At 35.1% G+C, this 18,964-nt stretch overlaps 2 protein-coding genes across 2 annotated transcripts; one reads left to right on the top strand and one right to left on the bottom strand.

Annotated features, from left to right (window-relative positions):
• The first annotated feature begins 373 nt into the window (after positions 1-373).
• On the top strand, positions 374-4,631 carry LOC128165381 (uncharacterized). Its single transcript, XM_052829859.1, has 5 exons — positions 374-433; positions 1,365-1,561; positions 2,137-2,890; positions 2,998-3,052; positions 4,544-4,631. The coding sequence occupies exons 3-4, from the start codon at positions 2,143-2,145 to the stop codon at positions 3,042-3,044; spliced, it is 795 nt and encodes a 264-aa protein (XP_052685819.1). The 5' UTR covers positions 374-433; positions 1,365-1,561; positions 2,137-2,142; the 3' UTR covers positions 3,045-3,052; positions 4,544-4,631.
• A 3,140-nt stretch (positions 4,632-7,771) lies between these two features.
• LOC128165238 (NAD(P) transhydrogenase, mitochondrial-like) lies at positions 7,772-18,904 on the bottom strand. Its single transcript, XM_052829559.1, has 17 exons — positions 18,754-18,904; positions 16,692-16,844; positions 15,841-16,333; positions 15,432-15,619; positions 14,250-14,414; positions 13,850-14,054; positions 13,673-13,740; positions 12,765-12,993; positions 12,353-12,583; positions 11,835-12,014; positions 11,482-11,589; positions 11,077-11,322; positions 10,619-10,807; positions 10,220-10,371; positions 9,288-9,552; positions 8,783-8,994; positions 7,772-8,243 (listed from the first exon to the last, which is right to left on the bottom strand). Exons 2-17 carry the CDS (start codon positions 16,815-16,817, stop codon positions 8,091-8,093), a joined length of 3,210 nt encoding a protein of 1,069 aa, XP_052685519.1. The 5' UTR covers positions 16,818-16,844; positions 18,754-18,904; the 3' UTR covers positions 7,772-8,090.
• Between the last annotated feature and the right edge of the window lie 60 nt (positions 18,905-18,964).

Raw genomic sequence — 18,964 nt, forward strand, 5'->3', positions numbered from 1 at the left:
ACTGAAATACAATGTACAATATTGAGATGGCTTACAATTGTTGTAATTCTATCTGGTATTTCTCGCTCGTGATCACATACAATATTTCTGATCATTACAAATAACTTTTCCCTTGATCCTGAGAAAAAGAGAGAGAAAGTGGCATATCTCTGTAAACTTATATTGAGAAATCTTTTAAAATTGTAAAAAAAAAAAAAAGAAAAAAGTAATTAACAAGATTTACAATTAATTAAGGCCGCGAAGTTTGTTTAAAGTGCAGCGTCTAGTATGTTATATGTATTATGAATGAACCAAGCAAGAGTAATCAGGTCATTAACCTGTACATTTAACCAGGTTAGAGGAATTTTCCTACAGACTGGGTACTCTTTTTTTCATACGACAGAAGAAACAAGTGTTCAGAGGCGTTGGGACGTCCACCTATAAATTTGTAAAGGTATAGGCCTATTTGTTATTTTAAGCTTTTCTTATATTTATTATTTTTTCTTTTTACATATCATAAAAATGTTATCTATAGAAATCTACATGAATTAAGAGGCCAGCCATTGGTTATTAACTAAACTTACAGAAGACAACATGTAAATGACTTTTCACTCAAATTTATCCATGGATAATATTCTTTCATACAAAAGCGTTTATATACTTTTCAGATTCATATGTGATAAACATATTCTTTCAAAATTATAATTTTAATTTTTGTTGATGTGATATAAATTCGTTATTATTAGTTATTATTAACTGTGTAATTTTGATGAGCAATACGCAATATTTTCCCACACAATTGTTCCGCCAGAAGGTGTCTCGTTAACTTTTTACATGTAAGTTAACTATTTAAAGATTTTAAAGTTAACTATATGAGGATCTTTAAAAGACTATATTTGTACCAATGTGAAAAAAGAGAAAAATACTTCCTAATATCTCAATGTAATGCGAGTAAAATTTTACTTTTTTGATTATCGGTAGAGCGGAAAAAAGTTCCTTTAAAGTATATATATAAAATTAGCCGCCTATCCAAACATCCTTTACATTTATTTCGCCGAGTATTATCCCACATCGAGAAAATCTGACCCCTAGGAGCAAAACATTGCACATTTATATACATTCAGGAGTTCTATATACATGAAGGTAGCAATAATATCATGATACTTTTGGTCTTTCGTCGACATTAATGTTTACGTTGCAACAGCTCATCCCGATTCAAAAGAGCTAATTCTTAACGTCATCTGTTTTCATTTCCTGTCCAAGACGGATTCAAGAAGACGCCGACCCGACCCTTCATTTATCTAAATTTTCTTTACTGTTAAAAAATTAATTAATTTCAAAGAAGAATCTAAAAATATAACACTTAGCAATTTGAATTTATTCAGTAGAATACTTGATCATTTTAACCGAGGAAACCTCTGAGCCATTGGTGTACTTTGTGACGTTCCCCTCACTAGAGTATCAATCACATTCAATCCGGAGTTAAAACGATGCATTTATCCAGAACAGCGAATGCAAGCCTATAAATTTAAACGTGCCCAATTTCAAGGCCCATCCACACCATACCTAGAGGAACTTTAAGGTAACTTTGTAAAAAGGTCTTTTTTCCCCTTGTAGAATGAATTTAACATTAATATTAGTTATAATATTTGAATACTAGTATTGGTTTTACCAAAATAACAAATGATGAAAAATAAAATCATGAATATATATTTCATAACGTTATTAATCATGTGAAAAGACTTGAAAAAAAAAATTATACTCCGTACTTGAAAAATCTTGCAAAAGTTGAGTGCTCTAGAAACTCGATCGATCTATCGGTTTTTAAATATGGTTGTTTATAAAAGATATTATTTATTTCATAACTTGATGATTTTTTTTCAGCATTTTGCAATTATGAAGCTTAAAAATAAAAATTGGAGAAAAAAATGTCTCCTCGCAGAATCTTGCAAAATTTGAGTCGTAAAGTGACTCCGACTATTGAATTTTAAAATCAATTGTTTTTGATACAAAATATTTTTTCATAATACTATATATGATTTCGTTTCATTTTATATAGTCATAGTCATAGAGATTTGAAGAAAAAATAACTTTTCTCGATAAATTTTTGCAATAAGTTGAGCAGTCCAGTAACTCCGTCTTTGTTCGAATTAACAGGACTCCATGATGTGGTTCAGAATTTGCCTTTTATTGACAGTAGCGTTGACGCTGGTAAACGCCCACGGAACCTACCGTTTGGTTCATCCGGCATTAGTGCCCGGCTGGCTCGATAGGTTTCCCAACTCCAGGATTCTACTAAACAGAGACTATTACAATTACCTCTACCGGAGGTTAATTCTGCGGGATCCATACTGGCGTTCAAGAATTCACCTTCATAGGCACATCTACCCCGCAGTCTTTCGAAGCCAGAGGGTCAATATAAATCCCGTCCTCTTGAGAAGAAACGTTAGAGTCATCGCTCCACAAGTCCAGCAGACGTCTGTCGTTGGTATCCCGCCCCCTATCCCACGGGACAATCGTCATCTAATAGGAAAGGCGGAAACGTTTATCCGATACACCAGCCCAAGTCTTGACAAATACAACACTCCTTGGCAAAAAATATCCTCTAGTTACCGAGACTACGGAGAAGCTACATCCCCAGCTCTGTACAACCGACCCTTCTATGGCGGTGGCAGTATACCCTCTGGTTATGACGACCAGGAGATCTTTCCCGATTCTGATTATGGATACGGTCTTCAAGAATCGGCATATTTAGGTGGCGGGGGTTTAGGCGGGGGTGAATTCGGTGGTTCGCTTGGTATAGGCGGAGCTGGCCTTGGTGAATTCGGTGGTTCGCTTGGTCTAAGCGGAGGTGACCTGGGTGAATTCGGTGGTTCGCTTGGTCTAAGCGGAGGTGGCCTAGGTTTAACTGGTGAGTGATTTGCGATCAATGTTTTTCATAAGCACATAAGCTTTTTGAATTTCGTTCTCAATGGCAATGGTAAATCCAACAATAAAAAATGAATTTTCTCTTTAAAGCTGGTGCATCCAACTACGAATATGTTCAACCAAGACAGACGTTTTAATTGCTCAGGTGAGTAAAATTTAAATTATTTCCTCTTTATGCAGCATATAGATAGAACAAGCTTCGTGAAAAGAATGTGTTGTAGTCCCTATGCTATTTTACCCTAAATGAGTTGCAGATAAAATGGAAAAATCGAAGTTACAGAATTCGTTGAAATCTTTTTTATGCGTAAAACATTGTACATAAAGCAGTGTAAACATGGAAAGTTTGTTCTTACTTAAATAAAACGATGATATAAATTTGAAAAACTGTTACAGAAAAATGTGGCAGATTTCACGCTTTGTAAAAGGGGAATCTTAATAGTTGTGGAAAAACTGCCATTAAGTTAAAATTTAGAGACAGGCAATTTCTTGAAAACTGCAATTTCCGAATTTTGTTTCAAAGAGGTATATTTTAAAAAAATCTAACTTTTGGAAAAAAATTATTACCTTTAAAATATAAGAACGCTGCGTTATATTTTGCCCAGTATAAGTCTAGATTGGTCGAGTGGTTATACGCAGTTAGAATGGATTTTAACCGCGTCTGACTTTTATGATTGGGTTCAAATCAGTTGGAATTTTATAAATACATATTTCTTTTAAAAAGCATCAAAAGGGAAATGTATATAGATATAATTGAAGAATGTCATAATAAAGTTATTTAAAAGCTTGTCAATGTAATATTTTGCATGCATGCTAAATTTTTGTTTTAACATTACCGCATGAAGTCCCAATTTTAATTATGAATTATAAAATTTTCTCAAACAAAGGATTAAAAAACAATGTACATGTACGCTTCATTGTAGAATGCCCCCCCCCCCCTTGTTTTAATGAAATAACCGGGTATGACGCTTTCAAAGATACATGAACAGGTTGTTAAAAGCAAAAAAATCATGAAAAAGTATAAAATCGGCGATGAAGCAATTGGTAGATGAACCTATGTACGGATTAATTTGTTCCACCTTTTATTCATCTAGACTAGGCGTTTATGTAGATACCATAGAAACATGCGATGTTATACTCTGACGGTTGTGAAGAGCCAGAATCAGATTTACCCATGTAGCTCAAAAGAATGAGAGATTAAACACGCGGGACAGTAGATTTCAAACTGATATACATGTAGGTTAACACCAAAATACTGAATATATGGTCATTTCCTAACTGTATTAATTTTATGAAATCAAATGGTGGTTGCCGTGTTCGATAGAAATTCGCGTTAAAATGTGTATTTTGTCTACATACGGAACATACCCGCTATGTAACTATAGTCGTCTACGTAATGTGTCTATATTAAGATACGACTCTTAAAGGGTTAGGGATATTTAAAGGTCTTTTCCACGTACGTTAGGTAAAAACCCCGAATTTCCGCAACACCTTCTTTCAACAATATTTAACGATGTTTAGTTCTTTGGATTATAAGAGTTCTTAATTAAATTTCTTAAAAAGGATAAATGTTGGTTAAATCGTGTATGTTTTATCATTTAATTTAGCATTAGTCATCGACATTTTAATTTTTTTTCAGATTGACTAATCATCGATTTGAGAAAATGGAAAGGCCCCACTTTTCTGTACAAACATGTAACCAAACACAATTAAAATATGAAAAACTATGTTTGGATTTCTTTTACAAAGCGTTTTTCAGAGAGAAAAAATTCAATTTAATATACTTTCAATACTTTGTAAACACAAATAAAACGGAGCAGCTTTGCTGTTTATTTTTAAACACGATTATTAACGGAAAACTAACAAAAAAAAAATTATAATTATGATAAGAACTTTCCTGTGAACTTTGGGGTTACAAGATTTGGTAACCACTGCAGAAACTCTTCATTTAGCCTTTTCATCCAGTTTCTCGATGATCACGACGATACTTTCCAAGCAAAAATACTAACACATGAATAGGGGAATGGAACATCAATTGTGGGATGCGCCAGTATTGCTATTCCCTTCTATGGTAAACAATAAAATCAATCTTATTTTTACTTTTAATATCTTGAAAAAAGTGAACATCTGTTTTTGATGCTGAACTTTCAGTCATAATGGCCCATTCCTCATTCGACACCGAAAGACATTCTCGGTTCGTTATCAGCTTATTTTCTACTCTGTCCAAAAATAGCTTTAAGAACAAGTATCGTTTGTAGTGATTAGACCTTGGGTGTGATGAATGAGTCGAAATGAGTCTCTAATGATCTAATCGTGGTTGGGTGAGAACTTACCTTTACGGTGGTTTAATTTTCATGGAGAATTGATTTGTCTTAAAAATCAGTTAGCAGGATTTTATAAAAAATGATTTTTATGAGTTACAATAATTACACCTTCTCTCCCCTGTAGTTACTTGTATTTTTTGTCAAAATAGCAAAGTTTCTTTTTGCAGAATAGTTTCGTAATCACCCCTTTAATTGCAATGAAAAATAATTCTATTCTTATTGCACAGTATTCGCGATTCCTAATTACCTAATTATAATTGTCTAATTGTGGAAACCATTAAATTAAAACTTTTATGAGAAATATGTCATGAAGAATTTTAGATCAATCCTATGTAATTATCAAAATTAGGAGACGAAGTCACATACAGTCCTAATTCAAAACAAGTATTATTTCTACTTTTCAAGGTTTTTTTTTTTTACCTTGTGGTAATACAGTCAAATCGATGTGTCATATGACGTACACCGTTGAGACAAAAGCGAAGTTAGCATGATAAAAGTAAAGTGAAAATATTAACAATTTTATTGTAAGTTGAATTACTGAAAATATTGTGTTTATATAAGTAATAAGCCCAAGGAATACCTATATTCTTTGACATTTATGGAATTCTCTATTTCGTAAGTAAATCTGTCAAATATTTCATAATTGCATTCATGTATTGACGCAGACTTAGAGACGTAAACATTATTCATGGGTAATAGGTATATTTTTTCAAAGTTCTTCTAATAACCCACCATCTTTTAAACTGTTCATTATTCAACAACCCTGCCAAAATTATCCCTAGTAGTGATAGTTTGTCAGTGGAAGAATTACATACCCACGCTCTCTTACATACCATTGCTTGACAATACTACACATGATTAAAATTAATGGCAATGCATCATATACGCAAAATGCAGTAAAAATTTCAAAAAAGGGGCATAAATCCCAAATAAATTATTCAAGGGAAAGAACTACATATGATATTAGTCAAATTAGGCCCCCCAAATTCGCTATTTTTAAAATGATTCAGGTACATTAATTTGTTGTGTTATTATATAAAAGAGTTGATATGAAATATGTTTTTCACCGATTTATTTGATTTATATGCACTCACTGGCAGTATATGACGTCAGAAGTGACGCTATTTTTATAATTTAATCAAAATCAATCAAAAATTGACATTTTTCTTATCTTTTTTCGAATGGGAAATAAAGAGCGACTCTTTGAACAAGAACGAACTTTTTGTCACTTATAAGTACTGGGGAGATACATCTTTGGTGAAAATATTTTGTTTGTTCAAGCAGTCGCTCAATGTTTCCTTAAAGAAAAACTTCATAAAACCAAGCCGTTTTATGCTAAAAATGAGAAAATGGCGGGAAAAGGTAAACTTTATGATGTCATATTTTTAAATTGTGGGTACTAAAATCAAAATGAAAATTATTAAAAAACTTCAAATGTATATTTATACAAATAAAACGAAGAATTACAGTTATAATGACAATGTTCATTTTAGGGGGCCATTTTAGGCTCAAACCATATATAGTCCTTTCCTGAATTGATTTGAGTTGAACTGACACACCCTCAGGTAATAAGCAATCCTTGTGTGAAGTAAGAACTTCTCAATAAAAAAGATACAGACCAGAAGGAATTTTCCTGCTAGTGATCTTCACCTTACCCAAATGACCTTGGATCAAGGTCATGACACACCCTCAAGTCATAGGCAATCTTTAAGTGAAGTAAGAACTTCGAGTGTTTCCATAAGAAAGATATGGACCGGATATGAATTTTACTCTTTTCCTGCCAGTGAACTTGACCAAATGACTTTCGATCAAGGTCGTGACACACACTCAGGTGATAAACAATCTTTAAGTTAAACATTTAACTTTAAATGTTTCTCCATAAGAAAGATACGGACCGGACATGAATTTAACATAGACAGACAGACAAGGTGATTCCTATATGCCCCAAAACTTCATTTGCAGGGATACAATTATCAAGTCAGGGTTTCTTAAAAAAATTCATTGTGATTTTCAGCATTTTAAGAGGAGCTGAGGCAAAATAGAAACAGGACTAACTGATGTACTGTTCAAGATAGTATACCTCTTCAACTTTTTAAATGGTGTATGATAAAGAAAATCTAAGATTTGTTCAACCTTGTCCTGTATTACTGGTACCATCAAGCGTATGGAAGATCCCATTGTCATATAAATGGACAACTGATGTCCATTAACAGGGTTCTGTATTTTTAGCATGTACAAGTCCTTTAGTATTGACCTTGTAGATGCCAATGGTAACATTGTAGTACATCCAAATAAAGGGGAGATAGTCATGGTTTGCATTTATTTCATGCCAAAGCCCATGTTCTTAAGTGATGAGCAGAATATTGCTTTCAATCTTATAAATTTTCAAGACAATTTATTGCATAGAAGTCACCATGGAATGCAATTCTGGATTAAAATAAACAGTTCCTCTGTCTCCTGTCAATTCTTAAACTACCATCATTCATTTAAAAATGCAAAAATCAATTAACAAAATAAACTTCTTAAAAACCAGTGATAAATACTGATATTTATAAATGTTTATTAAATCAAAGTCTCAGATCTCTCACCACAAATATCCACAACAAAATTGATTGAGGAGGTAATAGTCTCTATAAGGAGAACCTTTGGCACAATGCAAGCATCTACATGTAGTTAAAAAAGCCTTGATGTTTCATTCAAAACACAAAAGTCATGTTCAGGGCACTGTCTGTTATATTTGTATCAAAATATCTGGCACTGCCAAAGTTACAAATTCAGTTTTCGCTAAAGAATTTCACAAACATGATCAATCTTTTTATAAATTTGAAAAATACTTTAATGAAAGTCTAAGGCTCTTCTGCATTAAGCCTCTCCATAGTGCTCCTTGATTTTCGTCAGTAAAGCATCACAAGTTTTCTTGGCATCACCAAGCAACATGCTGGTGTTCTGCTTGAAGAAGATGGGATTGTCTACAGCTGCATAGCCCACTCCAAGTGTTCTCTTCATCACAATTACCTGTGCAAAAAACAAAATGACCTTGCTTCATCAATTCTATTGAACTGAAAACCCCCAACTTAAACAAATCTAAAATGAACTACAGTATACTGTAAATGTATTGCATTTGGCTGTGTATTCTATTTAGCGTTTTTGGCGGAATGCGGCCTCCCCTAAACCAAGTACATCGCTAAATGCCATGCATATATGTATAAGAGCAGTCACATTCAGGAATATGCTAATTCAAATCAACGCCAACTTTTTCAAAAATTATTTTCCGCCAAATATCGTACACGCCAAATATAATACATTTACAGTAACCCATGTAACAATTGAATTTATTCAATATACGCAAATGTTTCTTTTTGATACATTTGGGACACAAGCAATTCAGGTTAAACAAAATAAACTAATTTTTCTAGCATGTCATATTGCATAATTAAAATTTAACTAGACAACCTTTTAAGTTTTTAAATAACCAATCAAATAAATCATTTAATTCCTACTTAATTCCTTATTAATCTAGTAACACAGTATAAAAACCTCCTCTGATTACATACATTTTTGGATCCCCAGACCCTCAGCACAGGCATTCCTGCAATGATGGAGTTGGGGTCCTCCTCAGCTGCTGAGTTGACGGTATCGTTGGCTCCAATGACCAGTACAAGGTCAGTCTCAGGGAAATCATCATTGATCTCGTCCATTTCCAGCACTATGTCATAAGGTACGCCAGCTTCAGCCAACAGCACATTCAGTTGACCAGGCATGCGACCTATAAATTCATACACATAATATAGTCAAAACTTGTAATTCAGTGGGACTGGGAAAAATCCATTTATTTGAGATAATGGGATAAAATACTCTATGAGAAAGTGGTTCAGACTTTTAAATCACTTGTGCCATTTACATGGTATAGAGATAGAAGTGTTAAAAACTACTGAAGTTCAACTGTATTTAACATTTGTCACACATATACATCCACATCAGTAACAAAAAGAATATTCTTGAAAATGATGAAGGGATATATTTGCTTCTTACAATTCAGAGAGACAGTCAAGTGCCTACCTGCTACAGGGTGAATTCCAAATCGGACATTGATTCCTTTTTTCTTGAGGAGCTCCACCATTTCAGCGATGGGGTACTGGGCTTTGGCGACACAGAGTCCGTAGCCTGGGGTGATGATGATGTTCCTTGCCTCAGTGATCATCTCTACAGCCGATGGGACATCAATCTCGGTGTGGGTTCCTGTGATCTCCATGGGTTTACCAGTACCAGTGGACTTTGTTCCATAACCTCCCAAAATTACATTGGTTAGGGATCTGTTCATAGCCTAAAACAACATCATCAATAAATCAACAAGAGATAAGCTGTAATGTGACAGAAAACCGGTTATTCTTTTGTGTGAAAAGTATCCATAACCCATTTGTCAACCCTGAATTGATGAACATAACCTATCCAGGGATGTGGGGTACTCTACATTCAAAATTATGCAAAAAAAATGTTTAAGTTCAATAGGTGGTATTTTTTATAAATTATCAAAAATCAAAATCAATATGCACATCTCTAATACATGTACATTTAATCTGCAAAACAGCATCTTCCTATTTTGAAAACTGTAGAAGGAGTTATCCGTACAATAGGGGTACCCTTTTGGCAGCCGCCCGCCTGTACACTAGCCATTTTCACCATTTTAATCACTGGATTTTTCTTTTGGAAAACCGGGTTAACAATTGAATAAATTGCATAAATCTATTACATACTGTGGAATCATTTAATTTTGTAGGGGCCAATTTTCATGGATTGAGTTTTTTTTACTTATTCACAAGGATGTAATTTCGGGGACGAATAGGTATTCAGTTTCAGTAGGAAAACTAAATCTTTTATGATTAGTTTTCATCAAAGACGTAATTTCTTGGGTGAGTGCTACCCACAAATACCACGAATAATTGAGCCATCACGAATTCTAATGATTCCCCAGTAAATCTTTTCAAACTTACCACACACATGATGTAAGAGAGGATAGCTCCAGATGAACCAATCAGAGCACCTACAATGGTCATCAGATTGTTGTTCAACATGAAGCCCTCAGCACACAGTGCCCAGCCCGAGTAGCTGTTCAGTACGGTGATCACCACAGGCATGTCAGCTCCTGTACAATGTGTACTAGATCATCAGCAACATAGGATCAAATGCATAATTACAAAATATAAACCCAACATTAAAACCATCACTTTTTTAAATCAGTACAATGCCTAAAAAGCAAGTCAGCAAATTATCTGAACTGTGCATTTTGCCTCCATCTCAATATGACATAATAATCAACCCAAAACTCTAGGGTGTGTAGAACACTTATTTGAATTGTTTATTTCTGTGGTCCCTGTGAGTGCTATACTGACCTCCAATGGCAGCAGTGAGAGTGACTCCCATGATGCTGGACAGAGCAGTGGTAGTCCCCAGGCAGGCCAGCTGAGTGGTTGGGTCGTCACTGACCATAAAGGTGCCCATGGCGCCAACATTACCTAGCAACATTCCCAAGTTCATGGCATGTCTTCCCGGTAAGAGGAGAGGGTCAGACTTGAGTACTCCTACAATGAACATTTCAGTATTTTATTAGTGATTGTACATTTATACATGATTACCCATACAAAAGCTATTTTTTATCCAACCAACAGAAAACATGGTTTTGAAATGTTGTTCAAATATTAAATTCTGAACATGTCTGTACACTATTTTTGATAGAAACATTCTCCTCTTTAGACAATATCTGTAAAACACATATGTATAAAGCTACTGCTCAAGTGTTCATACAAAATGAAAGTCAAAGAATAAAAAACCAAACCAGAAAGAAAAATACCTTGCAGTTTTCCGAAAGCAATTAGAGAACCGGTGAAGGTGACACCTCCAATGTAGGTTCCCAGGAAGAGGAATGTCTTGATAACATTAGCTGCTGGGTCAGTAGCAAAGTGAGGCTGTTCCAGAAGATAGTTAGCGAAGCATGTCAGGACGGCGGCGGCTCCGACCAGACTGTGGAACAGGGCCACCATCTGGGGGAGGTCAGTCACCTCCACGTTCTTGCCTCCCAACACACCAATCAGACCACCTGACACAAAGAACAAAAAGGGTGTCATCAAGTCTGACAATGTAACATTAATTTTGTCTGATTATTATCAGTTCTAAATGCTTTTCTGTCAATTTTCCTGTTGTGTTCTTTCGACTTGGAAGCTAAGGTCAGGTTTAAAATCTGCATAGTTAACATTACCTGCACCCATGCAAGCTGCCATCTGTGTGAAGTTCTCCAGAGATGGCTTCAGTAATCCAAGGGTTGCTGCTACTCCCGATGACACACCAATCATGCCAAGAGCATTTCCTGAATGAAAATGAAACATATGATGTTTGGGTTTTTTTGTTCTTGTTGTTGGTTTTTTTTTTTACACCATACTCTCACATTTTAGTAATAAATTGAATGAAATACATAAATACATTATTTAACCTGCATACAAAATATGCAGATTAAATAACACATTTTTTTTTAAATCAATAAAAAATATTTGCTTTATTATAACTTTTCACTTTGAGATAATTTGGGGCACTGTAAAGATTTGATAATCGTACCTATTCTACTGGTAGACTGCGAGGACAGACCAGTCAGAGCTCCCACACAGCACATGGAGGCAGCCAGGTAGGTGGCCTGATGGATGTCTGGGAACAGATTGGTGGAGGCAGCATAGCCGTAGGTTCCCAGCAACACTCCCCCAGGAATGGCATACAGCTTGTTGTACTCAGGGGGGTCGGCTGTAGAGAATTCACATGCAACATATTACACTGCAGTTTTACTTTGATATGAACTCTAAATTACTGCATGGAACTGTAAACATACGTTTAAATTGTGGATTTCAGAAGAACATAATAGTTGCAATTATTTTCCACAGCAAATCAGTCTTTTAATCTCTTTATAAAAAGGCTAGGTTACTAGATTTAGTTGCTGCAAGTCATTTTGTGAATTGCAAAAAAAAAATTGCCACAAATATAAGTTGGTTTACAGTATTGAATAAAAAAAATAGGACAGAAAAAAATTAAACAAAGTAAAATGGTTCGGTTACTTTGAAAGAATGAAATAAGATTTTTCATACTTGGTCGCTTGAACATGTCCAACATTCTCTGAGTGACTGTAAATCCACCTCCGATGTTAATGGAGGAGATAAAAGCTGCCAAGGCTGACAAGGTCTCGATGGTGTTGGAGGGAGTGTAGCCCCCACCCATCAACAGAAGTCCTCCAACAGCTGTGATTCCAGAGATGGCATTTGTCACAGACATAAGAGGTGAGTGGAGAGCTGGTGTCACACCCCATACAGTGTGGTAACCTGAAAACAGCACAATACTCAATTCTATACTAGTGTTAATTTTTCTCTTTTTGATATTTGATGATATTCTTTCCCAAATACCTGACTTTTATTTTATTTTATTTTTTTTGCAATAATACACTATCATAGGTTGCTGCATGTTCCTGCTGTATTATACACATTGAAAAGTCAAACATCTTACCAACAATACCAGCCAATCCAAATGTTGTAACCATGGACATAAAAGCAGGACTAGGAGAAATGCAACCAATAGCAGTGATGGCCCCTAGTCCAGAGGAGTATACAACCGCATCTTTCATAGTGGTCTGGAACTTGGTTGGGGGTGGAGGAGGAGCCACTTTGGTGGGGGCTGCTGCTGCTGCAGGGGCAGCATCAAGTTTGGGAGGAGGAGCAGGAGGTAGTACCTGTCCCTAAAAATAACAAATGCAGGTATAAGATAACTACATTTCATCAAACTTAAATCAGCATTACCAAACCTACTTGTAATACAATAAATACATGGTTTCATTCATCAAAGACGTATGGCGTCTTAAGAATTTGATTTTATGGGGATATTAATTCCTCGGTTTTAATTAGGAATTTACAGTATCAGGAAAAAATCTAAAGGAAAATATAAGAAATGGTTTGGTGTTTTATTATTCTATCAGAATAACAGAAGTATTAGTTTAACCACTATTAGATTAAGTGGAACCCTCTGTATATGTAAATGTGTACTACAATACCTGTTATACATAATTTAAATTGATTTTCTTTGGTTTAAAGTGGTCCAAATAGTCAAATATCCAACTTTTTATCACATACTTACTTTTTTCCTATATATTCCTAAAAAGCCTGAAGATTTTTATTGATGTCATGTAAAGATAAGCAAGACCCCTTTTTAACATGGCAATTGTGTAATTTGTGTTTCTTGGAATATAGTTTAACTCCATAATGTATGATATTGAAAATGTCTGGTGCTTACAAAACCGCTATATCGTAGGCAAAATTGTATAAGTGTGCTATACCTCTTGCTGAACAAAATTCAAACATTACTGCTAGTCATACTTAAAGTTTGTACTGTTACATGCACCCATGCTCTGCTTAGCTTACATTTTGTACAACTATGGATCCTCTCACTACTTCATCCTCTAAGTTGATGTTGAAATGATCTTTCTCACCTTTTAACACAAAAATACATTGTACATATTCAGTGCTTTTCATTTTACACAACATATTTAACAAAAGGAACTGTAAATTGTTGTCAGTATTTTTTAGAATATCACTGACCCATGGACAGAAGTAGCTTGGAGATGTTGTTGGAGTAGAGAGTACTGGACTGGGTTGGGAGTCGGCTGGGTAAGTCGGTGTAACCAATGTGTGTCACATCGTTGTACTTGTACAGTTCACCGGGCCTGGTGGTCTCAAAGTTTCCTCCGGCCTCTGCTGCCAGATCCACAATCACAGAGCCAGGCTTCATCCTGTCAACCACTGCCTGCAAACAGAATTCTTCCAATCAGAAATCAACATCACAAGCATGCAATAATTGATAACAGTCTTGTTGATTCACAAAAATATCTATATTCACAAAATTCAAAATTTGGTCATTGAGTTTTGCTAATAAATCAAGAAACAAAAAATTCATGAGATTCGCTCTCAAACATGCATCAATCATGACTTCAAACCTGACCTTTGACACCAGCTTAGGGGCTGGCTTGCCAGGTACGAGGGCAGTAGTAATGACGACATCACACTCCTCACACTGTTTGGCATACAGAGCTTTCTGGGCCTCCTGGAACTCCTGTGACATTTCACTGATGTCCTTAGCATAGCCTCCCTCTCCAGCTCCTGATTCCTAGATAATATACAAACAAAGCAATGGATAAAGGCAATATTATATAGCTTATTGGATCTCCTCCTGATAATTAAAAATGATTATTCCTGAAAGTTTGTTTTTCTTTTTTCCAAACAATTTGATTCACTTCAGTCCAAACAATTTTTCATTTAAAGAGACAGTAAAGCTGAAAAAACATTTGTGTTTAACTTCAGATTTACCCATTGTATTGTTAAGAAATAAGAAATAATGTTAATTGTGACAGTTGAAGTACATAAAAATCCCTTTTACATACCTAGTTAATGTAATTATGAGCTTCTGGAAATTGAAAGGTCATACAAACCGGGTTATCTAATATCGTTTATTTGTACCAAGTGGATTTTGATTGACATTAATTAACACATGCTAAAAACTACAAGATCTTTGCCCGACTACAGTCATCATGGAATTCGAAGTAAATCCGAACTCTCTAAATGGAACACATCATCGCTTTCTCGATGATTTATAAACAGTTTACTAATTTCACTTCATTTTAAAATGAACAGACATAAATATGTCAAATAACCCCTCACGGGCCTCACTTACAAAATGAATTTAGTTTTTAGCAACTCCTGAGATTAAAACGCAAAATAAATGCTTACAAAATAATAATTCTGGTTATTTTAAAAACTTTGAAGAATTATTACCTGGGAGAAGTAGAAAAAACATATTTCTATCAACTAACATGTCCAGGAGAATCTTAGCGAGTCCTGCATGCGTTTTGTTTATAGTAAATACGCATGCATAATAGTATAGAAGGCGGAACCCCGTAACACATTGCAATGTATGTATTTATGGATTACAAATAATTATTAATTTTAATGAAATAATTAGATTGATTTCAAGGAGAAATTTGTAATTTTCTAAAAGTTTACACATTTATGAGCAGCACAAAAATACCAAACTTGATTTGAAAATTTTTCAAGTCAGTTTTTTTTACAAGATGTGCCGTACTGTCTCTTTAATCATCATAAGATGTTTCAAATAAGCATATTATACCTGCACAGACACTTCCAGGAACTGGCCACCCAGAGATTCTATTTGTTCACGAGCTGCTGGTCTGACATCGTAGGCTCTCACCACAGCCCCCATAGCCTTGGCTGTCCCAATGGCAGCCAGACCCGCCACTCCTCCACCAATCACAAACACCTTGGCGGGCGGAACTTTACCTGCTGCTGTAATCTGACCTGTAAAAATTCACCAATCAATTTTCAAAAATTTTTTGACTTAGCAATTCATTAAGAATTTTGCATTGAACACAAATTAATGATGGCATTTTTGCTATTTCCTCAAATGTTGTAGATAAAATCTTTGTTTTGTATGGATAGCCTACATTTGATCTACTTCCTCCAAGTGGCCTTAGTAATTTGTATACAGATTTTTATGTTATTTCCTCTTTTTTCTTTACCTGTGAAGAACCTTCCAAAGTTGTTAGCAGCCTCCACTACTGCCTTGTATCCAGAAATGTTAGCCATGGAACTCAGGGCGTCGAAAACCTGAGCCCTGCTGATACGTGGAATCATGTCCATGGCAAATACATTGAGATTCTTCTCTGCCAGCTGTTTTACAAGCTCGGGGTTCTGTTTGGGGTACAGGAAGCTGATCAAGGTGGTACCACTCCTGAAGTTTGCAATCTCTTCCGTCAGGGGTGCCCTGACCTTGAGGACTATGTCAGATTCAAAGGCCTCTTTCTTGGAAATGATTTTGGCTCCTGCTTTAGCATACTCATCGTTCTTGAACTTTGCTTCCAAGCCTGCACTTTCCTCAATGTTGATGTTGAACCCTTTCTTTGTCAGTACCGTCACAGTAGCAGGGGACATGGCAACTCGACGCTCATTTTTGAATATTTCCTTGGGAACTCCGATGGTGAGTTTACTGTAAGGAATTCCCTTTGGTGCCTCCTATTAAAACAAAAATAAAATGTTTTACATTCTCCAACAACTAAAACTGTCCAAAATGGACTAATTGATAACTGCCTTTTTAACAGTGATGTGACCCAAATCTTGTTCAATAACCGCTGATAAGGGTGACACACCTTTTTAATTATAACTATTAATTATAACTATTGTGCCAAATATGAGCCTCTGATAATTTCTTTTTGAAAAAGTGATGGACCAGAGAAGAACTGGGAGTGGAAATTCCAACCCCCTCACCTCCGAACAAGAAAAAGAAGATGGGTGAATAAGAAATGTAAAATGCCTATATGAGGACAGATAAGATACAGCAAAATAAAAATATCAGTTGATTTAAATGTCAAACCTGTTCAGCCTTTTGGGAAAAAAACCTTGCTGGATTCTTCAGACCACGACTGCATCGTAATGAAAGACTTTGCACACTTGATCCCAAAGTGACCAACTTGGCCGACGTGTGTAGTTTGAACAACATTTTGAATCAAACACCAATGTGGTGCACCTGTTCAGTGAAGGATTAAAAAAAGTATATATTATTTTTAAACTTTAAAATAATGAAGAAACAAGTATTTGTAAATAATGCAAGTACCTAAATGTCTTGACTTTTCACTTGATGTAATGCAATAATAGAATACTTTATTGGGAGTTGATTTTAATCAACTCTCCAATGCAGTTACTCTGGAAAACTGGAAGTGGAAGTGATTGGACCAAAGCACAAATCAATACTGCTGACACAGGTCGAGACCACTATATTTTGTGACGTCGGCATAAATTTGCATACTAAATTAGCCATCTGTTTACTATTATCGACAAACCAATCAGGTGAATGAGTTGCAAGGCATTGTGGGCTACTACAAGTTTCAGTGTATACAAAGCGTATTGAAAATATATACCATTTTGAATTGTCCTTTGGAAACTCATTTTGAATGATTTTTCAGAATTTATGAAATTAATATGGACAATTATGTCTGAACTTTAATTTCTATGCTCACATTTAAAAAATATTGCATATGAGGACTTATATCAACCTATTTAAATACCCCATTTTCAATGTTCAAAAGAGAGGTACGTCCTATAGAATTAGAAGCAGCGAGCACCGTTTTTCACGTGATATCCCATATTTAAGACAACATTATTAGAATGCGCGTTGATATTTTCTTCAGGGACATTCATCAGAATGCCTAATAAACGGACTAAATACTAAATGCTGCACAGCTTGCGCTTCTGCGTTTGTATATTTGTGCATTTCTACTACCGTGGCTATTCACGTATGTTAAAAATGTACAATTACCTGTATTTATTTCTAGTGCACAATGATAAAGTCACCAATACACAACTGTGCAGTTTTTTCATATCAAAACCTGTTTGTTCTTGTATGCGTATGTTTGTCAGTCGTTTGATACTGATCATTTTTGAAGCAACAATTGATCAACTAAAACAACAGTATTTTTCAATGTGAGCATGGAACAAAGTTAATGGTACGTAATCTTTCCTTTTTTACCTTCTAAAGAAAAAATCAAGATGTACAAACTTTCCGGCAAGCAATTAAATATTGTGAATAAAACAGACAAAAACCACGTGCGTCTGTTGGATCGTAAACACGTTGTAGACCGTCATGCATTGCAACTCATTCACTGGATTGGAGAATCTGTTTGACGAAAATACTGTCACGTGTTAAATAATGCTATCCATATAAGGTAGTGTACACGACCTGTGACAACTATAAGTTCTTGAAAATAATCGATTGCGTCGATTTTTAAGAAGTGGCGAAATGATTAAAACACTTCTGAACATTATTCTGACGATTCATTTTACTAAAAATAATTTTTATGATAACAAAATGTTAAAATAAAATGTTTTCCCTACCTACCTAACCTATTTTTTTTTTAAAGCAGAATAGGAAACACGCTATTAATTTGTTTTGTCCTAATGTGTCAATGAAGATATTTTAGAAATTTTCCCTTTCATTAATTTTAATTGCACTTCTTTCACAGGTATGTATCTTTTATCAAAATCGACCAAACGTACTGCATAAAGATCTTGGGACTATGCGGACAGACTATAATTTTTGCAGCAAAGTCAGAACATGCTTTTTTAAAATTAAATTTAATGAGTTTATAAGGACCAAATAAGCAAGATGTCAAAAAAATTAGTGAAACAGATCTCCCTGCACAATATTATTTTATTGCATGTATATAACACACTGTGGTCAATTTAATGGAATGTCAAAGCCAACTGCACTGTTGACAATTAACTAACCACCTTGAAAGGTCAAAAACTTTAGCAACAAGCAGACATATATTTTTTTTTCTCCGTGCAAACACGTAAAATATTCTGGCAACTACACAAATTTTGCATCAACCATGAAGAAATGTGACAGAACAAATGACTGACACTGCAATCAAACTTACAGTCCACGTCAGAGCGCCATACTGAAGTTTCCTTTGGCACCTGCAGACAACCGGTGTTTTCTGCAATGGCCGCCTCCGTAGAATATGCACTACGAACTGCCAATAATATTCTTACTATTTGTCACATGACAAGTCTTGGTGAGGAAGTGCCTATTTCGAAAAAGGTTGAAATAGCTTTAAAACTGCAAGTGTAAAATCGTTATAAAAAGAT

The sequence above is a fragment of the Crassostrea angulata genome, chromosome 1, assembly GCF_025612915.1.
Source record: "Crassostrea angulata isolate pt1a10 chromosome 1, ASM2561291v2, whole genome shotgun sequence".
Lineage (NCBI taxonomy): Eukaryota > Metazoa > Mollusca > Bivalvia > Ostreida > Ostreidae > Magallana > Magallana angulata.

Excerpts from the sequence above, each read along its gene's own strand:
- LOC128165381 (XM_052829859.1), top strand. The coding sequence starts at position 2,143 with ATGATGTGGTTCAGAATTTGCCTTTTATTGACAGTAGCGTTGACGCTG. Across the intron at positions 2,891-2,997 it reads AGGTGGCCTAGGTTTAACTG|CTGGTGCATCCAACTACGAA; the intron begins GTGAGTGATTTG and ends TTCTCTTTAAAG.
- LOC128165238 (XM_052829559.1), bottom strand. The coding sequence starts at position 16,817 with ATGTTGTTCAAACTACACACGTCGGCCAAGTTGGTCACTTTGGGATCA. Across the intron at positions 11,590-11,834 it reads GCAGTCTACCAGTAGAATAG|GAAATGCTCTTGGCATGATT; the intron begins GTACGATTATCA and ends ATTTTCATTCAG. Across the intron at positions 10,808-11,076 it reads TGCTTTCGGAAAACTGCAAG|GAGTACTCAAGTCTGACCCT; the intron begins GTATTTTTCTTT and ends TGTTCATTGTAG.